Source organism: Choloepus didactylus, chromosome 6 (genome assembly GCF_015220235.1).
Source record: "Choloepus didactylus isolate mChoDid1 chromosome 6, mChoDid1.pri, whole genome shotgun sequence".
Taxonomy (NCBI): Eukaryota; Metazoa; Chordata; class Mammalia; order Pilosa; family Megalonychidae; genus Choloepus; species Choloepus didactylus.
The window spans coordinates 1,094,069-1,105,753 of NC_051312.1; the positions used below are offsets into that span (position 1 = coordinate 1,094,069).

At 60.2% G+C, this 11,685-nt stretch overlaps 1 protein-coding gene across 7 annotated transcripts in view; it reads left to right on the forward strand.

The window, feature by feature from the left end:
• AP2A2 (adaptor related protein complex 2 subunit alpha 2) overlaps positions 1–8,420 on the forward strand; it is an 89,754-nt gene extending 81,334 nt beyond the window's left edge. For all 7 annotated transcript variants that reach the window (XM_037838220.1, XM_037838224.1, XM_037838222.1 and 4 more), the window contains 7 exons: positions 1,070–1,152; positions 2,004–2,093; positions 3,575–3,698; positions 4,782–4,898; positions 4,981–5,050; positions 5,201–5,335; positions 6,674–8,420. In XM_037838220.1, the coding sequence (XP_037694148.1) occupies positions 1,070–1,152; positions 2,004–2,093; positions 3,575–3,698; positions 4,782–4,898; positions 4,981–5,050; positions 5,201–5,335; positions 6,674–6,751 (697 nt within the window). In that variant the 3' untranslated portion in view covers positions 6,752–8,420. The remainder of the gene's footprint in view (positions 1–1,069; positions 1,153–2,003; positions 2,094–3,574; positions 3,699–4,781; positions 4,899–4,980; positions 5,051–5,200; positions 5,336–6,673) is intronic.
• The last annotated feature ends 3,265 nt before the right edge of the window (positions 8,421–11,685 follow it).

The window sequence follows — 11,685 nt, forward strand, 5'->3', positions numbered from 1 at the left end:
CAACCTCAGAAGGACCCAGAAATGGCAGGAAAGAGTAGGAGCCTCTGGCCTCAGTCTACCCAATGCCGGCCAAGTGGACCTGGAGGCTTCCAGGTGGGGACAGCCCCACGTGGAGAAGCTGGGGCCACGGCTCACCGTCCAGCCATGCTCTGGCCCGGAATCCCTGCCTCCTGATGCTCAGCTCTGTGGCCTCGATGGGTGGTGCCTCTCCCTCTTCTGAAGCTGTGGGTTCCCTGGGAGCCTCAGCCAAGAGCATGGGGGTGGGGTGCCACGTGCGTGGGGGGTACCATGTGGATGGGGTACCATGTAGGGTGGGGTTACCGTGTGTATGGGGGTACCATGTGGGGATGGGGGTACCACGTGTGGGTGGGGTACCACAGGGATGAGGTACCATGTGGGGTCGGGTGCCACGTGGGGTGGGGTACCACGTGGTGGAGGTTCCACCTGACCTCGGACCTGAGCTGGAAACGGTCTCTGTCAGGTCTCTGAGCTGCCTCCATCCCCTTCACTTGCCCTCCCGTCTTGGTCCCTGTCCCCGTGCCCGTCTCTGTGCCTGTCTCCATGCCTGTGTAATTTTAGCTTCTGTTAGAGCAGGTGAGGAAAGCTTAAGTTCCTCGGAGACTAGTTCAAGCCAAAGCGAGCATGCGCGTTCCTCCATTTTTTCCTTAACTCCGTGTGGCTCGGGCCTCGTGAACTCCCCTGGGCCCCTCCGCAGGGCAAACACGAACCCTGCATGGAGCGGAGGGCAGGGAGGCTCCCTGCGCCCCGTGGGCAGTGTTGTTCAGGGCCCTAGGTTCGTGGCTGTGAGTAGCCCGGAACAGGATTTGATGGCGCCCCCAGGCCAGGTCCCGCCATGGGAGCCGGGCACCTGAAGCTGCGGCCTCGGGCACCCATCCTGTTCGTGCCGGCCAGAGCCACACGCGCTCATGAGAGCTCTCGGGGGCAGAGCAGGTGCAGTGGGGTACTCTGTGCCCGCACCTCTCGCCCTTCTCCCGCGTCTACCTGGAACAGGCCAATTCCCGTGTTCCAGTGCAGTGGCTTTAGTGACACGCTGTCCCTTCTCCCCTAGGTTTGTCTGTAAAAATAATGGTGTATTGTTTGAAAACCAGCTGCTTCAAATTGGACTTAAATCTGAATTTCGGCAGAATTTAGGTATGTGTTTGAATTACTTCTCTTAGAAATGCTGACAGTTAATCACAGGGGTGGCTGCTGGTGGGGGCTGAGTCTACACTGCGGGTGGGTCAGCAGCACCCCCACGCGCTCTGGGGGCACGCAGGCGCGGAGGAAGAGGAGAAACCTGACCTCTGCCCTTCAGGGCCTGTGAGCGGGGCTGTGGGTGGCTGAGTAATTCCTGTGGGGGCTTCTGTGCGGACCCCGGGTCTGGGCTGCCCGCCCCGATGGTGCTGCGCCAGTGCTCCCGGCCGTGGTGGCCCCCCGGGGCTCTGTGTTTCGGGGGCGGGAGGCGGGGCGGCCCCCGGGCCTTTCACCACACTCCCGCCCTTGCCGATAGGAACAGAGAGAGGAGGAAAACACTCGGACATTTGCGTAAAGGTGTTTATTGCACGTGAATAAGCGGAAGGTTTGGTGCACCCTAGGTGTCTCACACCTCAGAGGTCCCGAGCAGTTCTGTGGAGGACGTTTTGGGGGAGACCCAGGAACGTTTGGGGTGCCCGGTGCTGTCCGTGTGCCACCAGGCCATCTCCCTGAGGCAGCTGTGCTCTTGTGGGGGGGCGGGGTGGGAAGACAGGCGAGACCCGCCCCTGCTCGGGGGTCTGCGGGAGGGAGCTGGGGAGTGGTCGTCTTCCAGGTAGACGTGTAGAGGACAGTTACTTCTTCAGTTTGGGCACGCTACTGAACTAGAAAAAAACTTGCTTTTCATTTTAAGCAGCTTTGGAGATCACAGCTGTCTCCTTAAATGCCCTGTGGCCCGAGGGCCGGGCTCCGCTTCCGCTGCCAGTGTCCAGTCGAGTGGACTCACCTGCTTTCGTTGTGTCTCTGCCCAGGTCGGATGTTCATCTTCTATGGCAACAAGACCTCCACGCAGTTCCTGAGCTTCACGCCGACGCTGCTCTGCTCTGACGGCCTGAGGGCAAATATCCTTCAGCCCGCAGTCGCATGCCCTCGGGGCCCGGGGCCCGGGGTTTAGCGGGGAGTCTCCAGGACGTCTTGTTGCGCTTTGTCGGAATAGCGCAGTGTTTCCCAATGCCGTGGTCAACACCGTCTTTCCCCGTTGGGAGGTGTTTTTAATCTCCAGCTGACCGTTGGTTCTGACAGTGTGTCTAGAAAACCATGCAGGTGTCTGTTCCCTTCATTTGGCTAGTGTGTGCCACTTTCTTTTTCAGCTCATTTTTCCTCCTTGGACATTGTTTTTAAGTCACTCCTTGAGCTGGGTGCCCTTTCTGTTGGTGGTTCCTGGCCCTGCAGGTCAGGGGAGGGTCCCGTGGGTGCCAGCCCTTACTGAACACCAGCAGTGTTGCTGGAACCTTCCCAGCCAAGAGAGGGCTGCTGAGCCCAGGCGAGCGGAGTGGGCCACGAGTGGGACCGGGACGGGAGGACTCCGCAGCTCGGCCAGAGGGGGAAGGACACTCTTCCGGGGCTGCGGGTCGTGGAGGGATGCGTGTGAAGCCGCCGTCCCTCGGCTATGTGGCTAGATGCGGCGCTCGTTCAAGACGAACGTGTTCTGACTGTAGACCGTCGGGCACGTATTGCAGGGCAGTCGTTCAGAGTGCACGGGGCAGAGTGAGCTGTGACAGCTCTCAGCCAGGATGGGGAGGGATCTCTGACGACCCCCTCTGGGGGGTCCTGTGCCTCTGGGGTTCACTTGGCTCCTGTGGGACTGACCCCCAGGAGAGCCTCGCGTGGCCCCTCATGCCCTGCTGGCTGCCTGGACCTAGCCTGGGCGACAGGGAGCCCTGAGGGGCATTTTTACGCATAGAGCGACCTTGGTTGAAGTGTGCAGGGCCTCTGGGGGGTCCCCACTGCTGGGAGCCCCCGCCCCCAGGATCCCCATGTTAAAGCGCCTCCTGGCGGCTTCCGGGGTGGCTCCTGCTGCAGCAGCAAACACCAGCCCCAGTCACCAGGGCTGAGAGTCACCTGCCATGGAAACAAACAACTCACTGTGTGATGTGACACTGTGAGAATGAGGGACCGGTTCAGCAACAGTGTGATGCAGGTAGTGTCGAGTGGATTCGGGGGCCCCAGCTCTTTTCCTGCCTTGGGGGGCAGGACTCTGGAGGTGGTGAAAGGGTGAGGCTGAGCCACGAAGAGGCCTGTGCAGCGTAGACCTTGGTGTGGCTCAGCCCCGTCCCGCGGGGGCTTCCGGTTGCACCTGGTGGCAAGCATGTGGCCATCACACCTGAGCCTGCCGCCCCCTCCCAGAGGCATCAGCCCCGGGGCCTTTTGTTCCCGCTGACACTGGTCCGCGATGTGGGATGAGGCGGCTGCTTGCTCCCTTCGGCAGTGCCCCAGGGCCTGTCGAAGGTGCTGGGGTGGGCACCTGCCAGTGGCCCCCGTCCTGGGTTAGTGTGCCCCCTGCCGCTGCTCCGCTGAGCTGGACTCCTTGACGCATGCTCACACCTGCACCTGCAGACCAAGCCAGTGGACCCCACGGTGGATGGGGGCGCCCAGGTGCAGCAGGTGGTCAACATCGAGTGCCTCTCCGACTTCACGGATGCGCCGGTCCTCAGCATTCAGTTCAGGTGTGAGGCTGCCCGGCTGCGCCCGCCTGTCTGCCGGGAGTGCTTGCTGGGGACTGCACGGAGCCCCGTGCGCCTGCTGCGCCTGTGCTGCTGTATGCCCGTGGCTCTGGGCTCGTGGGTGCACCCTGCTGGGGGGCCCTCTCCAAGCTGGCCATGCGTCAAGAGGGGCGGCCAAGGGCACAGCCGAGGGGGCACCCCGCCGTGCTGGCCACTGCCCCCTCCGCTTCCTGGGGAGCTCGGGTGGCAAGGGAAGGAAAGGCAGTGCTGAGGGCGGCCACGGTGGGGGCTCCAGGGCCCGGGCACTGGGGGAAGCCCCAGGCCCCTGGTGCTATCTCAGTGCCACCTGCCCTCCAGATCCCTGCCCGGGGGGCACCTGTGTGCAGGTGTGCTCAGCGCACGCACACTGTAGTGGGTGTTATTTTGCACACGTGTGTTCTCTTCTGGAGACTAAGTTCCCTATTGTCATTTTTCATGGCAGCAGTAGAATGTTAACAATCATCGGGGTCCCTGTGGGCATTTCGAAAGTTAAACTGTCTGGAAGAGCACATTTTCAGGCATTTATATATAGCAGGAAATCTAAGATTGTGTGCTTTGCAGAACTTAGGGATACAGGTGTGCAGTTTTTGTTTTATTTTGTTGGCAGATTCTAATTTTCTAGGGTCTGTTTTATGGGGAAAAAGCAATTTAAACGTGGAGTCCCAGGAAACATCGATGGGCAGGAAGTGGGGCGTCGTGCAAGCACTTGGGCGGTGTGTGTCCCTAGGGTGGCCGGGGCCAGCCCCGGCGTCGCGGTGGGGCATCCTCCCTCGGGGCGCAGTGCGCAGCATGGAGAGCAGGGCCTGCTGCCTGCGTCGCTGGCAGACGCAGCTCGACACCGCGCACTCGCCGCCCGTGTCGGACGCCGGGCTCACCCGCCCCCGAAGGACTGGCCCAGAGCTTTTGCCAACAGGATGGAGATGTGGGAGCAGCCATGGCTGTGGGATGTTGTTTGCTTTATCCTTGCAAATCAGGACCCCAGCTTTCCTTGGAGCTCTGGATTCTCCAGCCACCCATTTGCCCTTAAAACGCCCCGTGCTGCTGCAGGTACGGCGGCACCTTTCAGAGCGCGTCCGTGAAGCTGCCCGTCACCCTCAACAAGTTCTTCCAGCCCGCGGAGATGGCGGCTCAGGATTTCTTCCAGCGCTGGAAGCAGCTGGGCCAGTGAGCGACGGGCGGGGCGCTGGGCAAGGGCTCGCGGCCCCGGGACGCGGCTCGCGGCACTCAGGCTTGTCGTCTCTCGCAGCCCTCAGCAGGAAGTGCAGAACATCTTCAGAGCCAAACACCCAATGGATGCAGAGGTCACCAAGGCGAAGGTGGGTGCCTGCTTAGAGCTGCTGCCAGAGCAGGGCCGCCCCACAGCCTCCTCCAGGTGCTCCATTTTGCTCTTGCCCTTTGAGTGGCGCCTGGACCCATGGCCAGGGGAGCTGTGGTGTGGGCCCTAAGCTGCGTTTTCCTTTGCACAGATTATTGGATTTGGTTCTGCACTCCTTGAGGAAGTCGATCCTAATCCCGCCAATTTTGTGGGAGCTGGAATCATCCATACCAAAACCACCCAGATCGGATGCTTGCTGCGCCTGGAGCCTAATCTCCAAGCCCAGGTCAGGCCTGAGGGAGCTGCCGCCTGCACTTCCTGCTGCCTCTTGGCCTTCCTGCAGGTCTCCGAGGAACACTGGAGGACTCTCATCCCCTCGTGCCCCTGTCCACTTGGTCCCAACCTCCCTTGTGTCACCCTCAAGTTGGTGGCCTGTCCTTGAGCTTCCTGTAAATGGGTTCTTTTCTGGTTGGCTTCTTTTGCTCTGTGTCGGGCTCCGACAACCCCCCGTGCTGCCGTGGGCACCAGCAGTGTGCTCTTCCTCACTGCCACAGGGCGTCCCTATGCCTGTTTGTTCTTCAGCTTGTCCCTGCAGCTCATCTGACAGCACCTGGGTCACTCCTGCTCAGGGCCCTCAGGAGTTGTTCCAGTTTGCTTAGAGCTGCCAGTTTGCAAAATACCAGGAATGGATTGGCTTTTATAAAGGGGACTTACTAGATTACAAATTTAGAGTTCTAAGGCCATCAAAGTGTCCAAACTAAGGCATCAACAAGAGGATGCCTTCACTGAAGAAAGGCTGATGGCATCTGGAACACCTCTGTCGGCTGGGAAGGCACATCGCTGGTGTCTGCTGATCCTTTGCTCCCAGGTTCTGGTTTCAAAATGGCTTTCTCCAAAACGTCTCTGGGCTTCTCTCTTAGATTCTCTCTTTCAGCTCCTGTGCATCCTTGCTTGTTCTCCCAGGGCATTTCTCTCTAAGCATCTGGGGTCCTCTCTTAGCTTCTCCGGGGCAAACTTTGGGCTTCATCTCTAAATGCCCTGTGTCTGCATCTCCCAGCGTCTCTGTGTGTCAGCTCTGAGCGGCTCTCACTCTCTCTGCGCTCTCTTAAGGACTCTAGTGAACTAATTAAGACCCACTCTGAGTGGGCAGGGCCACATCTCTGTGGAAACAACCTAATCCAAAGGTCCCACCCACAATAAGTCTGCCCCCACAAGATTGGATTAAAAGAACATGGCTTTTGTGGGGACATAACAGATTCAAAGCAGCGCAGGAGGTGCTGCCTCGAACGCACTCAGGCCGCTGTGTGGGGTTGGTAATCCTGCCCGGAGAGGAGTTGCTGGGTCACAGGGTGGGTGCCTGGCGTTCTCCAGGGGCCGTGCATTTCACACCCCATAAGCCATGCCTGTGAGCTCCACTCACTGTGCATCCTCACCAGTGCTCACTCCTCTCTGGCTTTTTTGTGCTGCACTGAAAGCGTGTTTGATGCTTCGAGTCCCCATAAGATAGTGGGCACCTCCAGGGAGCTCGCAGGGGCACACGCAGTCCTGCGGGTTGGGTGCTGTAGGCCGCGACCCCTCCCCTTGCCACAGTCCCCGGAGGTCACCTGCTCACCTTCTCTTTCAGATGTACCGACTCACGCTGCGCACGAGCAAAGAAACCGTCTCTCAGCGACTGTGCGAGCTCCTCTCAGAACAGTTTTAATCCGCAAGGACGGAAGACGTGGCCCACGTGTTTGTGCATTTGTCTTCATTTCTACCATTTGTCTTTGTTTCCATACCGCAAATAAATACCCCTTATCTGACGGTCTCAGTGCAAGCACGAGGCATCTCCCAGCCCTGCTTCTCCAGACCCTGTCCCTCTTGGGTCACAGGTAGAAATAACAGGTGGATGGTTTATGAAAAGGCAAAACCTGGGCTGTAGAGGGCCGGCTCTGTCAGGAGGGGCCAGTTTCAGTAGGAATCAAGGCAGTTCTTTGGTTAAATCTACAAATTAAAGGGAAAGTACATGTTTGGATGACAATGGGAATTTCATTGACATTTTACTGGAACGTTCTGCTCTGTTACTGTAAGCAGCAGGCCCCAATTCTTGAGAAGAATCCCTCTTTGGTTTCCAGGGACCTTAAGGCTCAGTGAGGCCTCTGGCTACTCAGTGGGTGACACCAGTTGCCAGGAGCGGCCTGGCCGAGGGCCCTGCGGTGGAGGGAGCAGCTGTCTGCCTGGATTTTGTCTCTGCTTTCAGTTGGGCAACTTCTCTAGGGCAGGTTTTAAATCTAGAAATTGGGAACATTTGTATTTTTAGTAACTGTCCACAAAAACACGTGTCCTGGTTTGATTTATTTCTGTTTTCCTCTTCCCAACACACATTCTTAAAGGGTGTGTTGACATCACCCTCTTACTGTCTGTCTGAGACCTTACATCCGCTGTCCGGCTCTCTGGTGTGTTGCCCCAGACCAGGTGCACTGTCTCCGTAGCGTCTTCTGAGGGTTTGTTCCCGTTTGTGACTGGGGGGTTAAATGTGGGGTAGCTGAGCAGGGGCCAGAGCTGACCTTCTTCTGCCCCTGGCTGGTGGCCTCCGCCTGGAAGGTGGGCTGGCACACTGCGGACCCCCCTGAGTCCAGGCTCGTTGCCCGGCAGGCAGGCAGGGCGGAGGCATAAGCGTTGCAGCTCATGAGGGCCCGTGTGCCATGTGTCACTGGGCGGTAGCTCAGCTTCCGCACATGTTGTCCTGCGCCTGCCACCCCAGTGACGAGGGAGGAGCAGAACCAAGAGGCCTCGGGGTACTAGGCCCAGCGGCCCCAGTTCTGTTACCAAGATGATGCTCTGGAATTGCGTCCTGGCGGAAGGAGCAGGTGGGGCAGGTATATCCTCAGCAGACGCATCTGTTGTCAGCGCTCGGGAGCCCTCGGGCTGCCCCTGGCCTCTGTCTCCCAGCACACTCCTCCCTGCTGCCTGCCAGGCAGCTTGTGGGGCTCCCAGGAGGGGCTACAGCAGGGCGCCTGCAGGCAGTGGGTTCTAGCCCAGGGGCCTAGGGATATGGGGCGCTCACGGCTGTGGTGCAGCCACACCCTGCAGGAGCCCTGGGACAGCGTGAGCCCCCAGCTTTGAGGCCTCCCACGGTGTGCGCGTAGCCACCCGAGGTGATGCCCGTCCTGCGTCGGGCCAGGGGAGATGGCAGAGCAGGTGGCCTCGGTGTGCGCATCCCAGCGGCCGTCCCTCTGTGTGAACCGAGCCCCCTCCACGAGAACAGGACTGAGTGCCACGTTAAAGGCAGCTTTTCCCTCTGTAGGGTGACATCCTTGGCATTGAAAATACACTAAATCATTGGTGGAGTGTGTTACCTTTTAAAGAAAAATAAATGGCTAGAATGGTGACCTGGGACGTTGGTGTTGTCTTTGGGGAATCCCACCCGGAGCTGAAGGCCCTATGGGGCAGGGTCCTTGTCTCCAGGGGCCCTGGGCTCACCAGGGTGCAGTGCATGTTTGATCAAGAACATTTAGCCTGGTGGGGTGCATCAGGCCGGGGGCCCCTTCGGAGTGTGCAGAGGGTGTGTGTGTGGCTGCAGAGCAGGGTGGCGCCCGGCCAGGGCAGGGTGCTCGGTCTGGCCTGCGGTCCCGGCTGGCCCCGGCCGGCACAGCGGGGGCTCATGAGCTTGAGAACGTCGCAGGGCTTGGAAAAGGACAGACCAGCAGAGCTCATGGGTAAATGCCCCTGCCTTGGCAGTGCCAGCTCACTTTATTTGGTTTGTGGGTGGGTGCTTTTCTCTTATTTACAGAAATAATCCTGGAGTCCAGGCCTGGCCGTTCCCCTTTGGGGGAAGCCGGTGGAGGAGCCCCCTCCCTCATCTTGGGGGCTTGCCTGAGCCTTTTGCACCCCATCCCGTCTGCGCCCTTCCCTCCGGCCCTCCGGTCAGGACCTGCAGCCCTGTCGGCCAGCTGCTCCCCGAGGGCTGAGGGGTGTGGACAGCAAGAGAGGCTATCAGGACAGCCCAGGGCTTCCCCATGATCAGGGAATGGGGCTGCCTGGACGAGCCTAGGTTGGCGTCGGAGCGGGCTGGGCTCAGCGGCTTCTGGGCTGCCCCTAGGCCCCGCAGGCCTGGAGGTTGCAGGCACAGCTGCTGAACACTAGCATTGTGAGCATGAGCTGGCCCCCTGGGGCATGGGCATCCGGGCAGGGCAGCGTCAGCTGCTGCTCGTGGGAGCTGCTGGGGCGGCAGCAGCCGCAGCGGGTGTCCACCTGCCCAGTGTCCACGTCGACGCTGCAGAGAGGCCCGAGGGAGGACGGTCAACAGTGCTGGGCTCCTGCTCTCCCGGGGGCTCTCGTGTCCCTGCCAGAGGGCGGCCCCTTGGTGCTGCCCCCTCCCGTCCGCAGGCCCGATGCTCCTACGTGAGCAGGTGACCAGGGCAGCCACAAGGCAGGGGTGGAGGGGCTACCCTGGCAGGGAGCTGCCTGGGCTCAGGGCTCACAGCTGGGTCTTCAGCCCACTTGGGGCCCAGAGCCTGGGCTCTGTGAGCCCTGGCACTACAGGTGCCACACCCCATCCAGGCATGTGGGCCCCGGGGACACCACGCAGGCCTGAGCCACTCCTTGGCTGGTCGGAGCTGGGCGGTGGTGGGCTCACCTACACAGAACTGGTGGAGAGCAAGTCGCCTGATAGCGGGTCGCTGCGAGGCAGGAGGGGGTTTACCTGGCAGAGGTGGAGTAGTTAGGGGCTCACCTGGCAGAGGAGGGGCAGAAACCCTCGCAGCGTGTCACCGTCACATTGGCCGTGCATCCCTGGTAAGTGATCTCCTCCTCGTACTTCCTCACACTGCAGACCCCTGGAGGCGAAGAGGCCGCAGTCAGAGCAGCCCCAGGGTTGGGCAGGTCCCGTCCTGCCCCACTGCAGCACCCCGGGGCCCCGTGCAGCTGGGTGCTTCTGTCTTGGCCTCCAGTTCCACGGCCCTCTGAGAGGGCAGCTCATGCCGGGAAGGGGAGCCACCGTGTGCTCCCAGGAGGGGTGAGTCCCAGGGGTTTGGTGAGCCAGCACCCCAAGCTCTGGCCCCGGCTCCACACCACTTCCTGCTCCTGAATCTGAAAGAGCTTAAACTGCACAGGTCTGCACCCGAACAAAGCATGGTGGCCTCTAACTTTTATCGTGGAGTCCGTCTCCTTTCCTTAGCTAAACCCTGTGCCCTCTGAGGTCAAGGGCTTTCCTGAGGAGGATCTGGCCGTGAGCCAGGCTCTAAGGAAACCCAGTAAACACTGGGTGCTGGAGCCCCTCCTGCCGGGGCCCCTGGCCTCCCCTCCCTTGGCACCAACCTTGGGGCAGAGGCGTCTCTGTGCTCGGCCTGTGGCCTGTGGGAGAGCAAAAGAGAGGTGTTAGTGACCCCGAAGGGAGCAGGTGATGTCACAGTGTCCCCTGCACCCAGTCAGGGCCAGCAGTCTGACTTGACCAAGGCGTGAGCTCCAGCCACAAGGGACGCACAGCCCCAGGACAGACGCGAGCCCTGGGAGTGCTGGCTGCGGAGCACGGCGCCAACTGGCCTGGACAGACGCTAGTGTCTGTGGGGTGCCTTGATCACGTGTGCAGCCAACAGAGCAGGGCTCAGCAGACAACAGCAGCTTCCAGCACACTACAGCAAAGATGACGTGTCCTGCCCCAGTCCCTCAAAGTCCATGCCCCGGGGGGCCTCTGCCAAGGTTGTTTTTGGCCAGGAGGTAGACATGCAAGTCCTACAGGGGGACTCGGGCAAGGGTAAGGCATAGCCCAAGGGCTGCTCCAGTGACCACACAAGTCGTCGTCTTTCCCAGAGGTCCCAGGAGGCAGGGAGTGTCTCCCACTGTGCGGCTGCACACCAGGGCTCAGGCACCAAGAGTGATGTGCCCAGGAGCCCACAGTGGGTCCAGGCACTGTAAGAACTTGACCCTAGGTTAGTGTGGCCACAAAACCTACACTCAGCCCCAAAACTGTGTGGCCATCTCTGGGTGGAAGTGGACGGCTTGGGGGTAAGAAACAACTCGGGCCCAAAGCAGCGCCCACAGAGACCTCATCAGCAGTGTGGGGTGGACAGGGTAATGGCACCATGGGGGGACTGTGGACAGCGGAGCTCCAGATGGTGGTCAGATGGTGGGAATGACTAGAGGAGCCAGGGAGGGGCAGTGCTCCCTAAAAGGGGACGGGCCAGGACAGAGGTGATGGCAGAGGGCCACCTGCCATGAGGCAGCTACTCAGACAACACTTACCGGTTGTGTTGGGTAGAAGTGAAGTGAGAGAGGAGGCAGAGGGTCGCTGAGTGGAGAAAGACCCTGTGGCAGGGACTGAAGAAGTTGCATGTGGTGAGCTGGAGCTGGTCAGGATCACGGTGGTCACAGGCCCAGTAGAGCCAGGAGGTCTGCTGGTGAGGTTGGTGACAGGAGAACTTGGAAACACTGTTATCCCCAGGGTGGATGATATAAGGGTGGATGTGGGGGCAACAGTGGTAAGAGAGGTGGACCGCAATGTGGTGGCTCGAGATGTGAGTGGGGAGGAGGATGGGATGCGGGAAGTGGTTCTGGGGGTAGAAGGAGCAACTGAGGTGGGAGATGCTGTAAGAGGAGAAGTTATGGCAGACACATGGGAGGTAGATGTGGTGGGCAGAACAGAAGGGGCCAAGGTAG